The 22,660-nt window shown below is 43.7% G+C and overlaps 1 protein-coding gene across 6 annotated transcripts in view; it reads left to right on the top strand.

Annotated features, from left to right (window-relative positions):
• ME3 (malic enzyme 3) overlaps positions 1–22,660 on the top strand; it is a 184,531-nt gene that overhangs the window by 68,752 nt on the left and 93,119 nt on the right. For 5 of the 6 annotated variants that reach the window (XM_060605418.3, XM_060605417.3, XM_060605419.3 and 2 more), the window contains exons 3-4: positions 16,956–17,089; positions 20,118–20,267. In XM_060605418.3, the coding sequence (XP_060461401.1) occupies positions 16,956–17,089; positions 20,118–20,267 (284 nt within the window). Of the gene's footprint in view, positions 1–6,082; positions 6,105–16,955; positions 17,090–20,117; positions 20,268–22,660 lie in introns of those variants that run through there. The other variant, XM_060605421.3, reaches the window with a different exon arrangement.

Here is a 22,660-nt window from a genome sequence, read left to right as displayed (position 1 = left end):
CTAGGAATGATCTAGTTTGCTGTATTGAAGGCTACCCATGGAGGCTGGCAAGAGATGAAGTCAGAAATGACACACAGCTTATGAAAAGCCTTGTAGGCTTTAATAAAGATGTTTTAGGTTAGGAAGTGAAATTATCTAATTTGGTTTTTGGAAAATGTCTGGCAGAAGTTCTAAAAGGTATATTCCAGGGACAGGACAATGACAGCTTGGGTGAGAGTAGGGAAGACCAGAGTCCAGCTGTTGAAGAACTATCGGTTTATTAGAGACCAGGGAGACACTGAAGAGATCAAGAGGATGAGAATGAGGCATTTGGACAAGAGAGGAAAAATTAGAACCATTTAGGAGATAAAACTCCATCTGAATTTAGCAATGACTGCATATATGGGTTGGGTTGTAAGGAATACAGGATGCCTCTGGAGTTTCCCCTGGGCTAATGGACTTTCTCTGGAGTTCCATTGTTGAGGAGAGAGTGCAGGACGGAGTTCTGGCAAGAAAGATGAGTTTGGTTTGGAGCATGTGGTATTTGACATGCCTATGAGACATGTAGGTCGTGATGCCCAGGGAGCAGATGGATATACATGTCTGGAATTTAAATGATTCTGGGACATGATGCAAAGCATTGCCCTTGCTTGCCACCAGCTTATCACCCAAAGCGCTGTATTTAACGTAACAATAGCTGGCATTTGGTTTAGTAAGTCCTTACTAAACGTCAGACACCCTGTTGCACAGGACACATTATGAAATAGGTACTGTTACCATCCCCGATTTAAAGGGGGGGAACCTGAAACTTTTAGGTAATGTACCTAGGCCATGTATCTTGTAAGGGTCAGAGCTGGGATTCAAGCAGCTGTCTAAGTCCACCACTGGTAATCACTATCCTGTGTTACATTGTTTCTCAACTGTTCCAGCCACACCTGCAGTTAAACAGGCACTTTACATCACAAACCAGCGCCCATAGATACACACTACCCTGTGTGCACCACTCACACAGGCAATTAAATAAACAGTGAGCCAAACAGTACTCACCCTCACTAAACTGATGCAACCCTATATTTTCTATTCAAATCCATCATTTTTTAAAATGTCGGTTGTTCCCAGGGCGCCTGGGTGTCGGTTTAGTGTCCAACTTCGTCTCAGGTCATGATCTCATGGTCCATGGGTTCAGCCCTGCGTTGGGCTCTGTGCTGACAGATCAGAGCCTGGAGCCTGCTTTGGATTCTGTCTACCTCTCTCTCTGCCCCTCCCCTACTCATGCTCTGTCTCTCTCCATCTCTCAAAAATGAATAAACGTTAAAAAAACATTTTTTTTAATGTCAGTTTTTCCCTAGTAAATTGATTTCACAGCCAGAGTCTGAGTCTGGCAAACACTGCTCTATTTTGCTCTCCTGGGGAGAGCATTTCATTTCTATTCCCAGTCCTTGTCATTCCCTGCACCTTTGGAGAAAGAACACTGAAATGGTGCTGCATGTGTCCTACTTTTGTCTCTAGAGAAGGTATTAAAGGTAAAAGCTTGGGAACACTCACTTGCATAGACTGCTTGAGCCTCGTCTTTAATGTGGCTGACCGAGGTCATTGTAGAATGCGCAAAATCACAGCAAAGAATGCAGTGCAAAACAGTGTGAGCAAAATAGTGATTGCCAGTATGAGCTTTAGTGGCACACAGGCCTGGGTTCGTATTCTAGCTCTATACCTTATTAACCGTATAATTTGGGGCAGATACTTTACTTCAGAGGGTATTGTAGAAGGATAAAATTGAAATAGTGTGCTGATTCTTTCAACAGCTACACAAGCCTAGCCCTTAGTAGACTAACTTACAAACTGAATATTCATCTGTAAATGCAAATTAAAATTTCCAGGATATTTAGTAACGACCCAATCATTCAATGATCAGTAAGCTATTAGTAAGTCATTTAAAGGAGACTTTATTTTATTTTATTTTTTTAAATGTTTATTTAATTTGAGAGAAAGAGAGAGAGCAGGGGAGGGGTAGAGAGAGGGAATCCCAAGCAGGCTCTGCACTGTCAGCACAGAGCCCAACGTGGGACTTGAACTCACGAAACTGTGAGAGCCGAAACAAGAGTCAGACACTTAACCCACTGAGCCACCCAGGGGCCCCTAAACGAGACTTTGAATATTGATTTTACTTAACACAGGATGAAGTAGGTCTTAGAAGAGCTTGGTGGCTAAATGTCACTAAATATAGCCCTGGGCACAGAGTTGTTTATTTCAGGACATTTGGAGGGGAGGTTACCCTGCGAGTTTTCCTTCAGAGTAGACAGTGTCACTCCAGAACAGCTGTGTTACATGTGCAGGAATCCCAGTGCCCTTACAGGAAATCATCAGTGGAAAGAGCTGTTTGATTAAATACAAACCTATACCGAAACTTATAGGTCCCAGAGCTGATAATGTTTATGAAATGAGAACTCTTCTAGAAGACTTTGAAATTAATGAGGTGAAAAAGTTAGATTCTGTCTCATGAGGGAAGAAAGAACCAGTTCGATGTCGATTAGAGAAGCAAAGTACTGGGTACGAATAAGCTCACAGGCTTACGGTTCTACATTTCCTTTCCCTTTCTTTTAATATAAATCTAATTTAAAAATGGAAATACAGTTCAGAAAGCATTCCTGGTACTTGAACTTTTAACTTTCAGTCCAGTCCCCTTTGACTTTCTCTCATTAATTTTAGATTTCCATCAGGTTGTCACTACTAGTTAAAATTTATCAGGGACATACTCTTAACCCCCAGGTAAATGGTGTCCCAAATGTGAGTACCAAGGAAGATAAATACACTGGACTGAGGATAGAGGTAAGAGAGGGCACAATAAACAGGATGAGAAATTTTTTTTTAATGCTTATTTATTTATTTTTGAGAGAGAGATAGATAGAGAGCGAGCAGGGGAGGGGCAGAGAGAGAGGGAGACAGAATCCCAAGTAGGCTCCGTGCCATCAGCGCAGAGCCCGATGTGGGGCTTGAACCTACAAACCATGAGATCATGACCTGAGCCAAAACCAAGAGTTGGATGCTTAACCAACTGAGCACCCACGCGCCCCTTGGATGAGAAATTCTAAGGACACTCTAGGCTGCTGTACCTCTCAGGAGCATGATATCCATGAAGTCTTGCATTCTTTGCCATGCTCAGCATCTAGTAAGGACCCGGACACAGCTCTGTTTACTGAGTGCCTCAGCGAGCTGGGCACACCATGCAGGGGGATCCGTTAGTCCTCACAGCAGTCTTTGGAAATGGGTATTGCTATCTTCATTCCATAGATGAGGAAACTGAGGATCAGAGAGGTTAAGAAAGCTGTCCAGGATCACAGAGCTGTTGGGGACAGAGCCACAGTTTGAATACAGGGCCAGTGACTTCGAAGCCTGATCTCCCTTCTCCATGGCCTCTCATGGGCAAGTCTGTACCTGAACTCTAGCAGAAAACACCACCAGTGTTATTTTGCTGAGCACCCCAGCCTGCCAGGCACTAGATTAGTCTGCATAATTCCAAATTAATTCCAAAATATAAAATGGTGTAAAGGACACTGGTTTGAATGAATAGATCACTAAACTGAAATCCCATGGAGGCAGAGGACATATATATTTGGTCCCTCACTGTATATCGGATGCCTAGTATGTGGCTGATCCTCAAAGCATACTTGCTAAATGAATGATTATGTAAAAAATTAATGAACCAACAATTTTAAATGGAATTCAAAGTTCAAGTCCCATTTCTGCAAATTGCTGGGGCTTCGATTTTAGGGAAATCATTTCATTGTCTTAGCCTTAGCGTTACCATCTGCAAGATGAGCATAACACTTTCATAGCCTGCCTTATAGGGGACTGGTCTTTACTGTACCTTGGGACAGCCTGTGGCTGTTTAGAAACTCCTCATCCAGGCGTCCATCCCAAGAATTCTGACTTGATGGGTATGGGTTGTGATCTGGGCATTTAAAGCTCCCTAGGTGGTTCTAAGGGGTAGCACAGTTTGGAACCACTGTCATAGGGATATTCTTTTTGTTTGGGGGGATTGTTAAACACAGCAAAGGAAATAAAACTGCTTTGTAAAATCCAAAGATGCAGTTAAATATAAACAGTTGTTAAAAGTCAGTGCAGAATGACTCTGGGCCTAGAACTCCTGCTGCCTAATGACAGAGGAGACGGGTTACTCTGATCTCCTCTGTGCCACATCAGTCATCCGTCTCCAGGACAAATGACCTCCTTCCTGGTTCATCTGATCAGTGGGCAGAATTGAGGCTGAGGCCCAGGAGGAGGAGGATTTGGTTGCCCTCAGGGCTCGAACAGGTTAACAGTGACCTGCTGGACAGTTGCCCTGTTGAATGAACTTGCCTTGGGCAGGTTCACGTGCAGTACTGGCTGCCCCACCCACTCATCCGCACGCACTAGGCATATGTGTACAATGCCTATTCAGAGACCCTCCCAAATGCGCCTGTTTGTTTGATTTTTCCTGGTCATGGTTCACTTTTTGACCCAATCCTCCCAGGCTGGGCCTGTCAAAGAGCTCTTGTATTGTTGGAGGAAGGAAGCGGTACTCCCTTGTCCTCAGCCGGTCCCCTGTCCATCACCTTCCTCTGCTGCTACTCTGTTGAGGGTCAGCTGAGTAAGAGGGCCATCAGTGTGCCAAGAACAATATTATTTAAATTTTAAATAATGGTCTCTTGGGAAGAAAGGGTCATGAGGCATTCCAACTGCCACAGAGAATTTTGCCAAGAGAATGATTCATAAGCCTTCCAACTATCTACCCCTCTCCCCTTGTTCAGTTAGGACAAAATCCTAAAGTTGCCAAGTATTTCAGGAGCAGATTCTTCCATTTCCCTTGCATGTTGGTCCTTATCCAACAACTCTGCAAAAACCAGTCTTCTGACGGCAAGACAGTTGAAATGGCCATTATTCTCACATGCTTTTGAATAGCATGTATTAGCCATGTGCCCTCAGCATGTCATTGACCTGTCAGAGCCTCAGTCTCTTTTATACCTGGTGATATAACACCTGCCCAATCTAGGACCAGATGCCATGAACCATCTGAGACCATTCCAGAAGTAATAAAGCAGTAGAAATATGCAAGGCATGCTGGACCAAAAGGGCACACAGCTCATATAGTCCTAATCCCTGCCCTCAAGGAACTTACTGCCTTGAAGGGAAAAGAGACAAGAAAGGAAATAAATGCCATCCAGGGCAATTGCTAAGTAGCTTCTAGTCCTGAATCCAGAGGAATTTGAAACAACAACAGTCCCAGTCTTTTTTTTTTTTTTTTTTTTTTAGCCTTTCTGACACTTTTTTGAATTAATGAAATCTCAACATCCCTGTTCTCATTTGACTGATACAGTCACCCAGTGAAGGCAGCAGACTCAGAGAGGTGAAGTAAGTTCCCTAGAGTCCCACAGCCTGGAAGTGGAGGAACTGATGTAGGCCCTTGGCCTGAAGCACCCTTCCCACTCCCCCACACTGGCTGCATGAGCACAGCACCTCTGTGTCGGGGCCCTTATGCCATGGAAGGAAAATGGGATTGTATTTCTCAGTGGAACAGGAACTTTTCCGTACATTTGCAACACACAGCACCAAAGCCCAGTCTTGGAGCCCAAAACTTGGTTAAGGTTAGCTCTGGGCATAATGAACAGCATATCCTCCACTTTCGGGAATTTACAGTCTGTTTCTGGATCTGTGATTTTGCACCGATCCTAGAAGTGTGTCTGGGGGGAAGGCCATTCTCAGGTCTGTGTCTGTGACGACTTCCTGATGCCTGTGTTTCTAAGATCCCCAAATATCCATCCCAGGAATGTGCTCAGGGTCCCTTCACAAACCTGGGATTCAGTGAGAGAATGGCAACCTCAGTCACCCCACTTTCTACCTACAGCAGTCCATGTCACCCTAACTTACAAAAATCCCAAACGGATAGAGTCATGAAGTACTATGCAAAAGGAGGAGGAAACGCCTTCCAGTCCTCTAGCAGCTAATCAGCTTCAACTGTACGGTTTGGGAGCTGGTGGCACACAGCTCTGTCCCAGCTGCTGCAGTGAACGGACGGAGGAAGTGGGTTATGGCATATGCAGTCCGCTTCAAGCGTGATGTAATGATGGTGGAACGGAATCCCTTTACACGTGTGTCTGCTGTCCTTCTTCCATAGTTATACTGGTCAGAGGAAACACGGCTGCATGTGTGTGACGAGCTGAGTACATGATTGCACGGGTACAAGCGCACCTGCTTGCAGACGGGCTGACTGGCCCAGTGCTGACACAGAGGTCCACTCAGCAGTAGCTGAACTCTTAAGGTTCACTGGCTCTATTTGGAGAAGCAGAATAATTTCATCTCCCCTGAAATAAAAGCCAGCTCGATCCACAACCTGTTGAACCTGTTAACTCTCAGGAGCACTTGCCTTGCTTCAAGAGTGTGAATACTGGAAACATATGGACCTGGGTTCTGCTCCTGCTTCTTCCATCAACTCACTTTGTGACCTTGGGCAAATTAATTTACCCCTCTGGCCTCAGTCTCCTAGTCCATAAATGGGGATACTAATCACACGATTGTTAACCCAGGGTTGCTGTGATGATTGGAGATGACAGGTAGAAAGTGCCTGTCTCAGTGCCTGACACAGCCCAGCTGGTGCTCAATAAAAGCTAATGGTTGCTGCTGTTACTGATGATGATACTGCTGTGCTGTAGCCCCACGTGAGCTGCTTTGAAGTGTCTGCTTTTTACCACCCTGAGTTTATTACCTATAATTAATGCTGAAGAAACCAAACAAAAAATACATTTCATTGCTAAACTGTATGACAATGACTCTGAGGGAAGGGGGAGAGCTGTGTGAAATGGGGTGTCAGGGACAGCCTCCTGGAGGAGGGGCCCTGGACTGTGGATTGGGAAATGGAGGAGGGAAGCTGTCAAAGCATAGCGGGCAGGGTACAGATGTGAGTCAGTGCATGGCGGCAGAAAGAGTGTGCCCGTCGGGGCATGGAGAGGATGCACAGAGCAGCCAAGGCAGGAGCCTTGCACAGCCGTGGATGGGCAGTTACATTCGATGTGGTGGCATCACTCCAGCCCCTACTCCTCCAGCCCCTTCTGCCAGACTAGCTCCTGACCACTCTTTAGGGCTTATCTCCAGCATCTGCCAGTGAGGTCTTGTGTGCACCCTGTCCCATGGACACAATAGTAATGATAATAGGGAACAACAGCTAGCACTCACGGAACACCTCCTATGTGCCGGGACCTGTGCTGAGCATTTTACAGGCATTATTTCATTGAATCCCACAACAGGTGAAAGAGATCAGGGCATGGCTTGCTCAGGGCAGAGTCCCAGAATCTCCATTATATGTTAATCCATGTGACTCCTCTAATAGACTCAGGATGGCAGCAACCAACACCTCTTTCCTTTCGAACTCCCCAGTGTCTAACGTGGTAGTCCTGGCACAAAGTAGGAACTCATAAATGCATGTGGAATGAATGAGAAGAAATTGTCAAGTGTCCAGCAAGGCTCTGGATCCAGAGGCACCAGACAGGTCACCAAGTGGGTTGGGGAGGCCTGCCCTCAGAGAAGCTAAGTCACAAGGCACCGAGCACTGGGAAGCTTGGATCTCTGAACAGCAGGAGGCTGGGTCAGGGGCACAGCCTGAGGGGCTTGCTGCCCCTGAGCCCTGCCATTTGATGATGGGATCTATTCAGACATCTTCTCTCTGAAGTCAGAAAGTTTTGTCCTGAGAACTTAGGCTATGCTGAGCCCATAGGCAGAGTTCAGTAGCTGGGCTAGAGATCATTCGGAGAAGATGGTAAACTAAGTAAAGTTGGGGGTGACAGTTAAAAGATTAACACTGGTACAGCTAGGCACTGACCAATCAAAACAGTCCCAGGCCTTTAGTTCTAGAATAGGGTCTTGAGGCCACCGACTCTGCCAGACATTAACTCCTCGGTCATTGGATCCTGGTGAGGTCCAGAGATGCCCTGAGAGAAGCCAGAGCTGGGAGGTACACTTGGCTGAGGGAGTGGTCAGAGCAGTGGCTCTGTAACAGTAAAAACATTTTAAGAGTAGTAACTGTAGGTCCCTACTCATGTGGGCTGAATACCACAAGGGTATGAGGTTGAACTATAACGAAGAGAGTCAGCCATTTTTAAAAGCCACTTGTTCTATTTTGAGGGCTTTGTTACAATTCGATAATACAATGCATAACTCTTATTTAACCAGGCACACAGAGACTATAATTTCTCAACGTGGTAAAAATGAATAAGGGCCCCACTGTGAACTCCTCCGTGTTGTACAAGCCCTACTTTTACCTCAGGATTCCTGGTATACCTTATGGGAATTATATGACTTTTTGACATACAGATCAAGAGTCTTGAGTGTCAATTAGCAAATTTTATTTATTTTTTAGAGAAATATAAATTCAAATACTTCTCTGCTATGTGCTAGTGAATCATCTTGCGCTAATCCTATTTTGGAGGCCATCATACAGCTAACGTGCCTGAATTTCTGCTTTACAAACTTGTAAATCTGAAGTTGCCTTCACATTAGCTTCAGGATGAAAAGAAGCTTCTAGAAGTATTTTTTTAATCCCTGAAATTACCAGTTGCTAAACAGTCATAATTTTTCCCTCAAATACAAAAGAAGTTGGTGGCAATCAGCCAAGAGAAACACTTAGCCTTGTAGAGAGAAGAGGACTATTATTAAAAGCCACAGCGGTCATTAGCAAAGATGATGTCATAATTCAATGCCTGGGCCTCCCTGGGATCCCCGGGGCCAAGAAGAGACGATCACAGTCTTTACCAAGCCAGTGAACAGTCTCCTGCCTAATGGTGTTTGGTGAAAGTGCTCAGTGTCCAGGGTGGGTGGTTTCCTGCAAAATGATCGGGGACCTCAGTGTTGCACCAGCTTGCAAAGCCGGTGGCCAGCACAGGGGATTTATGAACTGGTGACTTTGGGCTTTGATGAAGAAAAAGTGTGGAATTTTATGTGTGAACGGTACTTTGAGAATTCTTTGTGAGTCATACTTTCAAACACAGTGGAGCCTATCTTAGGATAGAACTTTCTTACACCTCCAGCACATCGGAGAGAGGGGGGAACAACTCTTTAGGATTTTCACTAAGCTGAGATGTCTTTATTGCTTTTTAAAAACACTGGAGGAGCCCAGTATTCATGGTTTTAGAGATTACAAAACAAAAACAAAGAGAAAATTGGGAGTAACCAAGGAGTCTAACTTTTATTCACTTCTTTATTTTTCTTTCTTTCTTTCCACTTCTCTGTCACCACCTGTATCCCAACTCACATTTTCTGAGGCCTATCCACCAAAGCCCTGGTAGGGAAATATGGTAATGGCAACACATGAAGCCTGTGATCACATCTTGGTTCTGTCACTTGCCCCTAGTCAATGAAATCATGAAGAAATGATTGGCACCAAATGTGCTCACTGATTGTAAGATGCATCCTAGTTAAGAAGCAATGAAATACAGGCCACAGCTGGGCAACTTCCAGAGCATGATATAACCTCTCTTGGTTAGCCATCTCCTCTAGAAAGGTTGTAGAACCTCATCTAGTAGAGGTTGTAATACCTCCACACAGTGTGGTTGTAAGGATAAGGTAAGATTGGGTATTTATGAGACCCCTTTCTTGGAGCTGATGATGGCAACAATCCTAACGTGTGGACGATCAGCATGCGGGCTTGCATCTCCGTCATTACCGAACTCTCTCTAACAGAGCTTGTAATAATCGTAGTAGAGGAGGTATTTTTCAGCTGGCAGGGCAATGCGGGGAGCTCTGGTGTCCAGGGGCTCTGGGGGCAGCTAGACTGCCCTGGGAACAATCTAGCTCTCGCTTACCACGCATAGCCTTCCCCACTTGTGGGAGGAACCTTGCGCTACCTGGGGCTCATTGTGGATGGAGGGCTTAACCAGAGTTGCTCCAGGTGCCATCAGCCTCGGATACAATGGCAGCCACACTGACAGAATAAGCAATTAACTAATTAATTAAAAACTGCTCTCAGTCCCCTACAAAACCCCTGTGGAGATTCTGCTCCCTTCCTTGTTGATGTCCTCCACCCGTGGCAGCCACTCAGGAGCTTGCTACTGTCGTCACTCCCAGGACCCTTCATGAGAAAGCCAGGAGCTTCTAGGCTGTGCCGCCCGAGCTCTACACAGAAAAGGTCTTCTTCACACCGTGGGTGGCACTCTATCATGCTGGGATAAAGGTAGGGCAGCTGTGGTCCCCGTGTCTCCCAGTGTCCCTTAGAGAACAGTCCCTGAACTTCGGCCAGCAGACGCTGTCTCCAGAGGGCTTAACAGGCCAGGGAGCAGATTCCGTGACGTCCCACTTGTTCCCCATCTCCCTGCCCGCGCCCAAACCAGAAAAAGCTTGTTTGTGAAAGACTCTGGTAAGAGAATGAAAAGACCAGCCGCATACTCAGAGACATAGTTATAACGTACATGTCTGATACAAGATTTGGATCCAAAACACACAAAGAATTCTTTTAAGACAGCTTTATTGAGTTATAATTCACCCATGTAAAGTGTACATCTTAATGGTTTAGGGTATGTTATTAATTCTTTTTAAAGTTGTGGTAAAGTATAACAAAATTTGCCATTTTAACCATTCTTAAGTGTACAATTAAGTGGCATCAAGTGTATTCACAAAGTTGTCCAACCGTCACCGCTGTCCATTTCCAAAGTTTTTCATCATATCCCAAACAGAAATTCTGTAACCGTTAAGCAATAACTTACCCCCTCTCAGCCCTTAGTAATCTTAATCTACGCTGTCTCTGTGAATTTACCTATTTTGACATTTCATGTAAGTGGAATCCTGTATTTGTCCTTCCATACCTCGCTTATTTCATTTAGCATGTCATTTTCAGGGTTCACCCATGTAGCAGCATGTATCAGAACTTCATTCCTTTTTACACTTGACTAAATCTTCATTGTTCCTGTATACATTTTGTTTATCTCCTCATACGTTGGGTTGATTCCACCTTTTAGCTATTGTGAATAATGCTGCATTGGATGTTGGTGTACAAGTGTCTATTCAAGTCCTTGTTTTCCATTCCTTTGGGTATATATCTGGGTGTGAGTTGCTGGGGTCATCTGGTAATTCTATGTTTAGCTTTGAGGAACTGCTAAACTATTTTTCCATAGAGGCTGCAACACTTTCCATTCGTACCAGCAGTGTATGAGGGTTTTAATTTTTCCACAGCCTCATCAACACTTGTCATTTACTGTTGTTATTACAGCCATTCTAGTGGGTATGAAATGGTATTTCATTGTAGTTTTGATTTGTATTTTCCTAATGATTAATGATGCTGACCGTTTTTCATGTGTTATTGGCCATTTATGTATCTTCTTTGGAGCAATGTATATTCAAGTTATTTATTTGCCCATTTTTCAATTGGGTTGTTTTTTGTTGGTTCTGTTATAGCAATTATTTATAGATTCTAGATATTAAATGCCTTATGTTATTTCCAAATATTTCTCCCATTCTCTAAGTTGTCTTTTCACTTTCTTAATAGTTAGTGTCCTTTTTGCACGAAAGTTTTCAAATGAAGTCTATTTACTTAATTTTTCCTTTGTTACTGGTGCTTTTAATATCACATCGAAGAACTCATAGCTATATCCAAGGTCATGAAGGTTTATCCCTGTGTTTTCTTCCAAGAGTTTTATGATTTTAGCTCTTATACTTAGGTTATTGATCCACTTTTTGTTAATTTTTGTATTGAGTATGAGGTAGGGATCCAACTTTATTCTTTCGCATGTGGAAATCCAGTTATCCCAGCACATGTCTTTAAGAGACTGTTCTTTCCCCCATTGAATGAACTCAGCATTCTTGTCAAAAAGCAATTTGCCGTCAATGCATGAGTTTATTTCTGAACTCTTGATTCTATTCTGTTGATCTATTTATCTATCCTTAGGCTAGTACCCTGTTTGGATTATTGTAGCTTTGTGTTACATTTTAAAATCTTCTTTTTTAAAGATGGTTTTTGGGGGCACCTGGGTGGCTCAGTCAGTTAAGCATCCAACTCTTGATTTCTGCTCAGATCATGACTTCATGGTTCATGAGTACAGAGCCCCGGGTCAGGCTCTGTACTGACAGTACGGAGCCTGCTTGGGATTGTCTCTCTCCTCTCTTTGCCCCTCCCCCATCCATGCACTCTCTCTCTCTCTCTCTGTCTCTCTCTCTCTCTCTCTCTCTCTTTCAAAATAAATAAATAAATGAATAAATAAATAAATAAATAAACTTAAAATAATGGTTTTGTTTCCTGTCACACATATAAGTCCTTCATCCATTTTGAGTTTATTTTTGTGAATGGTGTAAGAAAGTGGTCTAGTTTCATTGTTCTGCATGTTGCTGTCCAGCAATTTCTTACTTGACACATCTCCAAAGACAAGGGAATTAAAAGCAAAAATGAACTATTGGGACCTCACGAAGATAAGCTTCTACACAGCAAAGGAAACAATCAACAAAACTAAAAGGCAGCCGATGGAATGGGAAAAGATATTTGCAAATAACATATCGGATAAAGGGCTAGTATCCAGAACCTATAAAGAACTCACCAAACTCAATACCCAAAAAGCAAATAATCCAGTGAAGAAATGGGCAGAAGACATGAATAGATACTTCTCTAAAGAAGACATCCACATGGCCAACAGGCACATGAAAAGATGCTCAACATCACTCCTCATCAGGGAAATACAAATCAAAACCACATTGAGATATCACCTCATACCAGTTAGAGTGGCTAAAATGAACAAATCAGGAGACTATAGATGGTGGAGAGGGTGTGGAGAAACAGGAACCCTCTTGCACTGTTGGTGGGAATGCAAACTGGCACAGCCACTCTGGAAAAGAGCATGGAGGTTCCTCAAAAAATTAAAAACAGATCTACCCTATTACCCAGCAATAGCACTGCTAGGAATTTACCCAAGGGATAACAGGAGTGCTGATGCCTAGGGGCACTTGTACCCCAATATTTATAGCAGCACTTTCAACAATAGCCAAATTATGGAAAGAGCCTAAATGTCCATCAACTGATGAATGGATAAAGAAGTTGTGGTTTACATATGGAATACTAGTTGGCAATGAGAAAGTATGAAATGTGGCCATTTGTAGCAACGTGGATGGAACTGGAGAGTGTTATGCTAAGTGAAATAAGCCATACAGAGAAAGACAGATACCATATGTTTTCACTCTTATGTGGATCCTGAGAAACTTAACAGAAGACCATGGGGGGAGGGGAAGGGAAAAAAAAAAAAGGTTAGAGAGGGAAAGAGCCAAACCATAAGAGACTCTTAAAAACTGAGAATAAACTGAGGGTTGATGGGGGGTGGGAGGGAGGAGAAGGTGGGTGATGGGTATTGAGGAGGGCACCTGTTGGGATGAGCACTGGGTGTTGTATGGAAATCGATGTGACAATAAATTTCATATTAAAAAATAAATTAAATTAAATTAAATTAAATTAAATTAAATTAAATTAAATTAAATAATGGTTTTGTTTGTCCAGGGCCCCTTGCTATTGCATATGAATTTGAGGATTGACTTTTCTATTTCTGCAAAAGAGGTCGTTTGAGTTTTGATATGGGTTACATTGAAACTCAGATCAAAGAAATGTTCAAACTTAACATTAAGGAAAACAAGCAAAAAAAATGGGCAAAAATCTGAGCAGATACCTCACCAAAAAAGGTACACAGACGGAAAATAAGCATATGAAAAAATGCTCACCATTAATATGTCAATAGAGAGTTACAGATTAAAACTACAATAATATGCCATTACAGTTCTATTACAATGACTAAAATTTAAAAAACTGGCAGTACCAAATGCTAGAAAGGATGTGGAGCAATAGAAACTCCATTGCTGCGGTGGGAATGCAAAATAGCACAGCCACTTTAGAAAACAGTTTGGCAGTTTGTGTAAAAAGCTAAACATAGCCTTACCATATGATCTAGCACTTGCACTCCTACGTATTTACTCAATTGATTTGAAAACTTATGTCTGCACAAAAACCTGCACATGAATATTTATAGCAACTTTATTTATATTCACCAAAAACTGGAAGCAACCAAGATGAATAGATAAACGGAGAAACTAGGGGACAGCCAGACCATGGAATGTCCTCCCATGATGAGAAGAAATGAGTTAGGAAGCCGCAGAAATAGATGGATGAACCTTATGTGCTTCTGGCTAAGTGAAATTAGCCAATCTGGAAAGGCTACATACTGTGTGATTCCAGTTGTGTGACATTCTGGAAAAGATAAAACTGTACAGACAGCCAAAAAATCAGTAGTTGCCAGAGGTCCAGGGGGAGGAAGGGAGGGATGAATAGGTAAAGCACATGGAATATTTAGAGCTGTGAGACTATTTTGCATGATGCCATAATGTTGGATTCAAGACCTTATGCATTTGTCAAAACTCCTACAACTTTACAGTACAAAGAATGGATCTTAGTGTATCCAGATTTTTTTTCCAAATCATTTAATAGGCTACTGGATCAAATGCACACTGTAACATGAGAATGTAACTGTGTTATATCATACATAGATGTATGATACAACCTCAGTGAAGGAGTGGAAGGAAAAGTGCTGACCTAAGTAGCTGTGGAAATAAGTGAAGTTTGGAAGACTAAAGGCAAAAGGAACAGCTTATAAGCACTATAATCTAGTGTATTAAGTTGTTTCCCATGGTGGCATGGGTTAACAATTCTGATACCAACTGTGTATACTGGAATTGAGTAATTAAGTACATGGGTGGCATGTACTTAGTGTTGGGAGCTTAGTCTCTCACTGGTGCAGTAAGAATTTACAGATTAGCAAAGTGATGAGGCTAGAATGATCCATGCAGTAATGGATTAGAGATATTACTATGAAGTTATGTTTAGCTTAATATAGATTCATTTCCTTGCTCTTTTAGCTTAGAGGGACTAGAAACAATAAAACCCCAGTAGTAAGTAGCACATGTATTGAGTAGAGACCAGACCTTGGTTTCCAATGCCATGTTTCAAAGAAGGAATTAGGTCTCCTTGAATGAATGGCTGATTCTAGGACCAGAGCAGGCTATAACATAAAAGGTGATCCTAGATCATCTTGTGCCAGAAAGTAAGAAGTAGATGAAAGAAAGAGAGAGAGAAAGAGATGGAGGGAGGGAGGCAGGAAGAAAGTGAGAGAAAGAAAAGAGAAGAAAAGAAAAAGAAAGAAGGAAGGAAGAGAGAGAAAGAAAGAAAGAGAGGAAGGAAGGAAGAGAAAGAGGGAGTGAGGAGGAAGGAATTAGGGGAATATGTCAAAGGGACACAGGAGCCATCTGAAAGAGTTCCCAATGGCCAAAGCTGGAACAATTTGAGCAACAAAATAAATATTGGATTATAACCCAAAGCATAAAATAAATACACATGAGTCCATTCTAATATAAATAAATGATTGAATAAATAAATGGGGAGAAGGGACAAATCTTGCATGCAGAAGATTCCAAAAAAGGAGTCACTTTACGGTGGAGAACCCTGACAAGCACTACCCAGCCAGGTGATCAGGGTCATGATCAAGGTTGATATCAACAGTGATAAATCGTGTTGACAGTAGGTATCTTGATCTGATGTGTAAAATGGCACTTTGTGTCTTCCTTCTAAAAACCCATAACCCCAGTAGAGTCATGAAAAAAACATCAGACATATTCCATAGAAGGGTATTGTATAAAATACATGACCAGTACTCCTCAAAACTCTCAGTCATCAAAAACAAGGAAGGTCTGATAAACTGTCAGACAAAGGAGCCTAAGGAGATATGATCACTAGATGTAGTGTGGGATCCTGCAAAAAGAACAACAGAAAGGGGGCGCCTGGGTGGCGTAGTTGGTTAAGCGTCCGACTTCAGCCAGGTCACGATCTCGCGGTCCGTGAGTTCGAGCCCCGCGTCGGGCTCTGGGCTGATGGCTCGGAGCCTGGAGCCTGTTTCGGATTCTGTGTCTCCCTCTCTCTCTGCCCCTCCCCCGTTCATGCTCTGTCTCTCTCTGTCCCAAAAATAAATAAAAAATGTTGAAAAAAAAATTTAAAAAAAAAAAAAAAAAAAAAAAAGAACAACAGAAAGGGCCATAGGTAAAAACTAAGGAAGGCTATGGGGCACCTGTGGCTCAGTTGGTTGAGTGCCTGAGTCTTGATTCCAACTCAGGTCATGATCCGAGGGTTGTGGGATTGAGTCCTGCATCAGCCTCCACGTTGAGCATGGTGCCTACTTAAGATGCGCTCTCTGCCCCACCCCCCACCCCTCTTCCCTGCTCATTTGCTCTCTAAAACAAAAAAAACCTCAAGGAAGCCTGAATAAACTATGGCGTTTGCTTCATAATAACGTGTCACTATAGGTTCTTGAGCTCTAACAAATGTACTGAAGTGATAGACGATATTAATAATAGAAATTGGCTGAGGGGATATATGGGAACTCTCTGTTCTGTCTTCTCATTTTTTCTGTAAATCCAAAATTGTTCTAAAAAATAAAACACATTTAAAAAAAAAAAAACCGGGGCGCCTGGGTGGCGCAGTCGGTTAAGCGTCCGACTTCAGCCAGGTCACGATCTCACGGTCCGTGAGTTCGAGCCCCGCGTCAGGCTCTGGGCTGATGGCTCGGAGCCTGGAGCCTGTTTCCGATTCTGTGTCTCCCTCTCTCTCTGCCCCTCCCCCGTTCATGCTCTGTCTCTCTCTGTCCCAAAAAAAATAAATAAAAAACGAAAAAAAAAAAAAAAAACAAAAAAAAAAAAAAACCAAAAACTAACCAAAAAAACTGACCACGTAGATATTTTCCTCATTCTTCCGGGAAGAATCTGAAACTCAGAAGAATCCAAGTACTTAGCACAAGATTGCCCGTCATTTAAATGGCAGAGGTGGGATTCAAATGCAGGGCCCACTGTTGAATCAGTGACTTTTGCCTGTCTGTGAATGGAACCTTTCTGTTCTGTAGTTTTACACATATCCCTTCGCGTGTGTGTTTCTTTCTTGTTCTTCCCAGGGGATGGCCTTTACACTTGAAGAAAGGCTGCAGCTTGGAATCCACGGCCTGATTCCCCCCTGCTTCCTGAGCCAGGACGTCCAGCTTCTCCGGATCATGAGATACTATGAGCGGCAGCAGAGCGACCTGGACAAGTCAGTGCCTAGATCTGCTCTCTCTACTCGAGCCACAGGCTGAGCTGTTTCTTGTGGCCCATACAAGGTTCTCTTGGTTCTCTGCAGCAGGGAAAGGCTGAGAGCCCTGAGACATCCCAGACCCAGTCCTGTCTTCCACAGGATGGTGGTCTCCCTGAGGGACAGGGCTTGTTATGATAGAGGCACCGTAGACATGTCTTGGGAGAACTGGGAAGGGAGACTGACGTCCAACCAGTGGAATCTGGTTGGGCCTCTGGGAAGTGATGGTATCTGAGTCAGCCAGAGAAGCACTGATGGGACTTCAGCAGACGGCACTGGGGTTCATGGAAGGCATTTCACTCAACAGGGAGAAGGGGAGCAAGGGGGAGAAGGGGAGCAAGGTGGGTCAAGGAAGTGGTACATGGCCCAGGTTCCTACAGTAAGGGGAATGTGTGGGAGAAGAGGGGAAATGCACAATGACACCTCCGAAGGGACCTCAGATGTCGTATGTTAGAGGTTTATGGGAGCCGTTAATAACCCTGCCTCCCCTCTGGGTTCTCCCAGTGGGGGTACTACACGAAGAGCCAAATGAGGGATCATAGGGTCAGCTTTGTCAGTTTTACTAAAGAAGGTGGTGACCTCCCACGTCACATGGCTGTGAATTGGTACAGCCAGGATTTGAACACAGTTCACTCCAGAGTCTGCTTTTAATTGCTCTGCTGTGCCATAGCTAAGAGGCATTAGAGCTCAGTGGCTGTAAGACTAGACTCTAGTATTAGACTGAGTTCAAATCCTCATTCTATCACTTAACAGCAAAACTTACTCAGCCCCTCTGGTTCATTGCTCATCTGTACCATACCAGTGGTATCTAACTCATAGGGTTATGATAAGGCCTTAAATGCATTAGTATTTGTAATGTGCTCAGAATAGTTACATAGTAACTGTAACTTACAACACTAGGCACTGTGCAAAAGCGTGCAAAAATAAATACAGCACCTTGCTGGGCTCCGGCAGAAATTTGGGGAGAAGATAAGAGACCCCCCCCCCCAAATATCTGTAGAGCTTCATGGCCAAGACTTTGGGTCATTGATGGTGTGGGTGTCCCCCTCAGCAGGATGTCAAATCCTGCACCTGTCTTCCCATGCTTCCCCCATAGAGTCCATTTTTTCTAAATTGTAGTGAATAATGAAAGCTCTGCTTCCCCCCTTCCCTCTATTCCGGAACAGGTAAACTCTATGGGTATCACTCCCATTAACTCCAAGGCCATACTGCAGCCCAGGTCAAATATTCTTTCCTTCTTGTTTATTCCTCTCAGGGTAACTATGTCACCCTGAAGACCAAACCAGAAAGTACAGGATTAATCCAACCAACAGCATTACACATGTTCTAACTTTGAACAATCTGAACTTCCCCTGTTTGTTAAATTTACAAAGAATTAAAGTCTAATGTGAAATCCTTTTTCCTAAGAATTAAAAGTCCTAAACCCTTCCCTGTCCCCAGTTTTTTTCAGCTAGATAGACTTTACTCATATGCCTGGGAAGACATGCCAGGCTCAGGGAGCAGGGGACGTGCCTGATACTGGCTGCTCTACAGGGCTTGCTCCTGATGGTCTGTTGACTCCTCTGACCCACTCATTCCCAGAGTCCCTTATTTCAGCAGGCGCTCAGGGAAATGCTAAGGAAGCTCCCTGGCTTCTTTCCAGTAAGGGTAATGGTATGCTGGTAAATTTATAGTAACTGTGTGTGTATAGGGTGTATAGGGTGTGTGCAAATGGCTACTGAGTAAGGGAATGAGCTCAGAACACTAGTAACGAGCTGAGATCCTGGCTACGCAAGCAGAAATCCTCCCTTCCTTCTAAAACACTGTTTTTAGTTCTAGACCAGGGCCTTTGGTAGGGAAGAGGCTGAGGCCCCGGGAAGTCACATGACTTCCCCAGAGTCACAATGCTAGTTAACAGCAGAACTGGGGTTCAAACCCAGGACCCTGATACCATGTGAGGGATCATTCCCCTCTGGGTACCTCTCTCCCACCCCATTCCATGCCAGGGCTCAAGTGCCTCCATACTCTCCTACACTGTTGTCCAGAACGGGTGTGATATCAGTAGTCACCAACACCTCACCTTGAATTTCAGCCCTTGGGTTTTTTTCCCCCAGGGTTTTTGCATTTTCAGGACTCTGAATGAAAGGCTTTTTTCCTGGCTTACTGATTTCAGGCTTCAGGGAATAGGTGAGAAAGAGATTTTTTTTGGAGCACACCTCCTGAGGTCAAGTGGTACTCAGCCACTCGGGGAGCTCTGCTTGTGACAGGGACCAGCCCTTTGTAGTGGGAAAGTCCAGCTCTGGTGTGTTCTGTATTTTCCTCGACTCTATGCCACCTCCAGCATATTATTATTTTTTCTTTTTAAATTTTTTTTAATGTTTATTTTTTAGAGAGAGAGAGAAATAGAGACAGCACGAATGGGGGAGGGGCAGAGAGCGAAAGGGAGACACAGAATCTGAAACAGGCTCCAGGCTCTGAACTGTCAGCACAGAGCCTGATGAGGGGCTCGAACTCTGACTGGCAAGATCATGACCTGAGCAAAAGTCAAGAAGCTTAACTGACTGAGCCACCTAAGCGCCCCTATTATTTTTTCATTCAGTAATGTCCACACAGTAATAACATAACTAACCATCTTGCATCATGGTTGTGATTCTGGAGTCAGATTGCTTGAGTTCAAATCCATTTCATTTCTCTGTGCCTTACCCTCCTTATCTATAAAACAGCCAGAATTATAGGACCTACCTCACAAGTCTTTGGGGGTTTTAAATGAGTTAATATAAAATGTTTAGAATAGTGTCTATGCCATGAATAATGATAAGTACTATAAGGCAGACAATATCCTCCACATTTTACAAGAAATGAGACCCATGCTTAGGGGAGATAGTGATTTGCCCATGAACGTGCCATTGTAAGTAGCTGAACGGGAGCCCTGGGTCTTTGCATCAAGGGACCTCTGCTCTGCCACTATGGTGCTCATGTGACCAGTGTGATTCTCGTCTCCCTTTCCAAGGTACATCATTCTCATGACACTCCAGGACCGGAACGAGAAGCTCTTCTACCGAGTGCTGACGTCAGACGTGGAGAAATTCATGCCCATCGTGTACACCCCCACCGTGGGGCTGGCCTGTCAGCACTATGGCCTGACCTTCCGCAGGCCCCGGTGAGCCATCCTGGGGCGTGGGCTCAGGGAGGGGCCGTCTCATGTTGGGGAATCTATTCTTCCCTCTGGCCTTGCTTAATGGGACTCTGGAGGCTATTCCTGGTTGCGCCAAAGGCTCGACAAGACATTTGATCTTAAGCTCTTGCTCAGGAAATTACTCCACGCCCAGAGAAATGAGCTGAGAGAGGGTCTAGCAAGGGAATAACAGAGCCCTTCCACCTCCCAATGATAAATGCTCAACATGTTGTTCAAAGTTAGCCTGAAAGGTATTTCAGATTGTTTTTCTCTCATTATCTACCTACCACCTACCCCGTCTCTTGTCATCTCCACAGTGCCGACGGTCTCTTGCCAGTTCGGGCCAATGAATAATGGAGTGTTGGATACCAAAGACTGAATTCTTTTGCTGACTCAAAGAAGCAGTATTCCTTCATTTGGGCTTGACTCAGATTCCACTTAAAATGTCATTTTATTAGACAAAAATTTGGCACTACAGTTTCTTTCAGAGCCAAAGAATTTAGAGGGCAGTCTTTCTAAAAAGATTGCTTGTGTTTTTTTTTTCATGATGAGTTCAGAATATATATTTTTAAAAAGGTATAAAAAAGGAAAAATGAGAGTGTTTTCCAAAGATCCTCAGTGCAAGGTGCCTGGTTATTATCAATACATATTTCTAGCACTGCTGATAAAAGACTGGCCTGGGTTTATTATATGTAATGGACCACTGTTTTAGTCTGTGTTAGAATATGTTAAGATACAGTGTGCTGTGCACTGATGTGTAATTTATGTTTGCATAGAATTTATAAATCCTTTGGTATATGAGGAGCATGTAATCATGGATCTAGAACATCTTTTCTTGATTTGGAAAAACATTGTTCCAGTTGTGAAGCCAGCATTTGGGATGAGCCTGCCGCCTGAGCACGTGGAGGCCCTGATGCCGGTTCTTTTCCACCTTTGGCCAAGGGCAGTGTGTCATGTCTCATCTTCTTGGGGTGGGGGTGGGGTCCAGCTGTTGAAGCAGACCTGACCTCATCACTCAGAGCAGCCATGGAGTGTCTGAATGGCTCAGTCAGTTAAACGTCTGACTCCCGATTTTGGGCTCGGGTCATGATCTCATGGTTTGTGGGATTGAGCCCTGCCTCAGGCTCTGTGCTGAGCATGGAGCGTGCTCAGGATTTTCTCTCTCTCTCTTCCCCCTCCCCACTCACTCACTGTCTCTGTCTCTCTAAAAACAAAGTAAATAAACTTAAAAAAAAAAAAAGGAGCCATTCTTCTGTAGTCCTATGGGGGGACTGCACCCAGACCCTGTAGCAGTGGTCTTCAACCTGCCTTTTTCAAGAGGAAAGAGACTCCTTTTCTCTTACTCTCATCTGAAACCAGTAGTGGCAGAGACCTTGGGAGCTGCTAGAACATTTCTAAAGGATGTAGGACCCTGTTTACCTGCCAGTTCTTACTCAGAAATGATCCTCCCAGGTCCTCCCTCCTGCAGGGTGCAGGTCAGCTCATTTCCCTCCTCCAAGGCCATCAGCAGCCTCCAAGTCTTAAAGAAACAAGTCCAGCACTTTGATGAAAGTAAGCCTGTCACAGCCCAGCTCCGGCCCAGAAATCCCATGCTCTGGCTACACTGATCTGTTCCTCATGTCCAAGTACGTCTGGTGCTCTAATCCTCTGTGCCTTTGCACATGTGTTCCTCTCTGCCTCAGACATCTGCATTCTCTTCTTTCCTTGTTCTCTGTCCATCAGAATTGTTGCTAGCCTTCAAGGTCACCCAAGAGTCAGCTTCTCTGCCCTCCCTGATCCACCAGGGCTGAACTGCTCACTCCTTCCTTTGCCTCCCCCTCAATTCATTACATGTAGTTCCATTCCATAGTTACATTTTTTGTGCTTCATGTTTTTAATTATTTGTATATCAGCCCCCTCTACCAGAACACAGATTTCTTGAGGTGTTAGTCACTATGTCAGATCCATTTGCATATACTAGACCAGTACTTGGCAAGCACTTGACACTGATGGGAAAGCAGCATTGTGTACTGACTAGAAAGAGCTACGTCTTTGCTGTCAGCCCTGACTTTTAGTCTCCTTGACCTTGGGCAATTTCCTTATCCTCTCTCAGCCTTAATTTCAACATTTGTAAAATGAAGGTAATAATACTACCTATATCAACTAGTCATTGTGAGAGTAAAATGTGATGTGTGGATTAGGTATCTGTCATACATGTGAGTGTTTATTTGTCTTCAGTGACTGTTGTAGGAGGAAGGAAAAATTGCTACATGTAGCGTCATACATACACACTTTTACATTTTTAAAAAGAAAATTGAGTCATTGAACATTTAATGAACTCATATGTTTAACTACAGACACAATTGGACTCTTCCAGAACCTACTGTTTCCTGAAGTCC

This window comes from Panthera onca, chromosome D1 (genome assembly GCF_046562875.1).
Source record: "Panthera onca isolate mPanOnc1 chromosome D1, mPanOnc1 haplotype 2, whole genome shotgun sequence".
Lineage (NCBI taxonomy): Eukaryota > Metazoa > Chordata > Mammalia > Carnivora > Felidae > Panthera > Panthera onca.
The sequence above is the reverse complement of the archived record's forward strand: the minus strand, read 5'-3'. Positions and strand labels throughout refer to the sequence as shown.